Below are 2781 nucleotides of genomic sequence, written 5' to 3' on the forward strand. Positions count from 1 at the left end.
TACCATTTTCGGGATGACACATGTTCAAATTTAGTTGAATTTCACTACAAAACCTCTCCATTGGAAAGTAAAAGCATTGTGTTTTACATAAAAGCAGACAAGAACAATGTGTTACATTACAAGAAATTTGAATGTGAGGACTTTGAGATTAAGGCTTCTTCAAATGAAACAAAACCTAGCTTCATGCTTCAAATGTAATGTTGCTAATCGCAGAAATCCATAGCACGAGCAAAACCTGAGTGTTGTCTTGGATTTTTCCCTAAAGAAAGCCTTTGCAAGTCCAAGAACTACGAGTAAATCACATTGCATTCATACCATTGAAGTTTTAGGGTGAAATCTGTTTCACGTTTCTTCTCTCCCCAAGCTAATGAGTTGGCTTTTTGTGATACAACCAATGCAGCGGTAACGGGAAGGAAAGATACATACATAACATGGCGATTCTTTTGTCATGATAATAAACCTCTAAATTTTTTTCTTGAAAAACTGTCCTCACCTTCTATTTAAAATTTCTTTTCTGCGTGACACTCGAAAATGAAATTGGAAATTGAGAGTTACATTTGGAAATAATCCCCGAACTCCGTGGCATGTTTATTTCAAGATATTGAACTAAGGCTCTTCTATTTTTGGACACCAGTAAGTGTAGAGATTTGAGTTAAAAGTTTGGTGGACTTTAAGAGGAACCCCGTTACTATAAATAATGTGGATTGCTATCATACAAAGAGAAAACGCTCGCATGTTAGGCTGACCTACCTATCCTTGCTATCAGAGGAAATTTACAGAGCAAGAGAAAACTCTTGGATACACCATATTGGATTTTCTCTTTGCCAAGAATCTCAGAATCCTGCAATCAAACGTAGAAATTGTTAGAAGAATCGCTATGTGGGCAAAGATGTACAATGCATAGCTATTTGCATCCTGCAAAAAAGAAGTCACCATGTGTTGAGAACCAGAGCTCCACATGTCCCAACAATCAGAGCGTGAAATCCCTTTCATGGCATACAACCACTGAAAGAGCCCCTCTTCAAAGTCCGCTTTACTTTGTTTTGTTTCTTCTTTGTTTTCGTTTCACACTGATATCATCAGACCTACAATAAATGAAGGCATAACTGTCAAACTTAAGACCAAAACAAAAAATTGCCAAATAATCACAAAGCAACACTGTGTTTTGTGTATGCATTTAACGAACTGTACTACATTGCTAACAGGTGTTATACTACTACCTAAAGAAGTCTTTTTTGTGTGGTTTATGTCATGTAAAATGCATAGATCATTCATTCAAGCATCGAACGTTAAACATTAGACGAACACTAAAAATGTTTTGCATGCATGTACTTGGCCAAAATGGGGAGCTCTCCACCAGTCAATGGTTGCAACTTGTCTGCAAGTCTGTTTAGAAGCCATTCCAATTGCTTAGTGTCCTCTTCGATTCCGGAAGTATCGATCCAGTTCGCACTCCTATCTTGCGGAGATGTCCGGTCAAGAGCGATGTGCTGATTCTCTTTTGTGTGAGGGTGTACTGGCTTTGCCTCTTCATACTGTGTGTATGTTTTCAAAGACCTCTTGACCGACAACACTTTCTTTGCCAATTTTAGCCTTTGTTGATGTGCAACAAGATAGGAAGATGTGGGTGGGTCCATCAAGCCTAAGATTGGAAGGCGAAACAAAAAACATCACTATCAAAACAAAAGAATTAGGAATGTTGTGGCATCAGCGAAGGGGATATGCATTGCACGTAAAGACTTTTCAATTCATGTCGATGGCTGGCATGCCTAAAAAATAGTGTAGTGCAACTCGTATTCCGATCGAAGGTTTCCTTCTTTCATGTACAGTGTATGTTTCTTCTCTTGATTAGGGTTACGCTGGTTGTCCACACGTGACTGTGACATGCAAATCCAAAGGGGCCCTTGAGAACATGCCGATATGAGAAGATGCATGATGAGTTCAAATCCAGGTGCCAATATATTGTAGTGCAAAAGAAGGCATATACAGTGACTGCATACCATCATCATGAAGGGTAGTCGTGGGCAGCGGGCAGGCACCCCGAAGGCGCATGTGACCGAGTTGTGCTCGGCAGTTGATCAAGTTCTTGGTGAGGACCTCGCACCGCCCTTCACATTCCCTCAGTCTCCGGCCCTGCTGCATGATTGAACAGAAGATATGTCACAGACACAGAGAGAGAGAGAGAGAGAGAGAGAGAGAGAGAGAGAGAGAGAGACGTTACCTGTGTGTCTTGTGAATTGTAGAAATCGCCGTACTGCATGTTAGAGGTCTGCCACGAAAGTCCCTGAGAGTTCCTCCTTTCCATTCTTCCTTCTGTCGCTCTCGCGGAAGAAGACGACGAAGGAAGGAGAATTAGGAGAAGGGGAAGGAGAAGGCGGAGTCGAAATCCGAACTCAAATGAATGAATGATGCACATAAAAAAATATTCCATTGGCACGCGAACTTCGGCTGGCCAGTGGCCACCAAACCTCTCATAACGACCCCAAAACTCACGATGGTGAGGTAGATTATAGTAACTATGTTCGAAAACAAGCTATGCACAATAAGCTTTATGCGATGCGGTGGGATAACACCTAGAGCATAGCTAACCAAAAAGTCTTGAGTTGTGGTTAGTGGATAGGCTCAAGAAGAAGATCCATTGCTAGCAAACAATGCAACCCACCTTACCCTCTTGGACTTTTCGTATTAAACCATTATATTCTGTCCTCTCTCGTTTATCTCTTTATCTCTTAGCTTGCTAGAAATCCAACAGACAACAAATGCAACAAGTTCACTCCTTGT

At 41.1% G+C, this 2781-nt stretch overlaps 1 protein-coding gene across 2 annotated transcripts; it reads right to left on the reverse strand.

The window, feature by feature from the left end:
• Positions 1-288: 288 nt before the first annotated feature.
• Positions 289-2480, reverse strand: LOC147453440 (uncharacterized). Of its 2 annotated transcripts, XM_086517136.1 has the most exons (6): positions 2222-2480; positions 2001-2136; positions 1333-1642; positions 1072-1085; positions 934-986; positions 289-841 (listed from the first exon to the last, which is right to left on the reverse strand). In XM_086517136.1, the coding sequence occupies exons 1-6, from the start codon at positions 2429-2431 to the stop codon at positions 737-739; spliced, it is 828 nt and encodes a 275-aa protein (XP_086373262.1). In that variant the 5' UTR covers positions 2432-2480; the 3' UTR covers positions 289-736. The 2 variants fall into 2 exon arrangements, 1 of the variants encoding a protein (XP_086373262.1); XR_015188746.1 differs by having other exon boundaries at positions 934-1085; positions 2001-2133; positions 2222-2475.
• Between the last annotated feature and the right edge of the window lie 301 nt (positions 2481-2781).

This window comes from Adiantum capillus-veneris, chromosome 7, assembly GCF_014529385.1.
Source record: "Adiantum capillus-veneris isolate H3 chromosome 7, ASM1452938v2, whole genome shotgun sequence".
In the NCBI taxonomy this organism is placed as follows: domain Eukaryota; kingdom Viridiplantae; phylum Streptophyta; class Polypodiopsida; order Polypodiales; family Pteridaceae; genus Adiantum; species Adiantum capillus-veneris.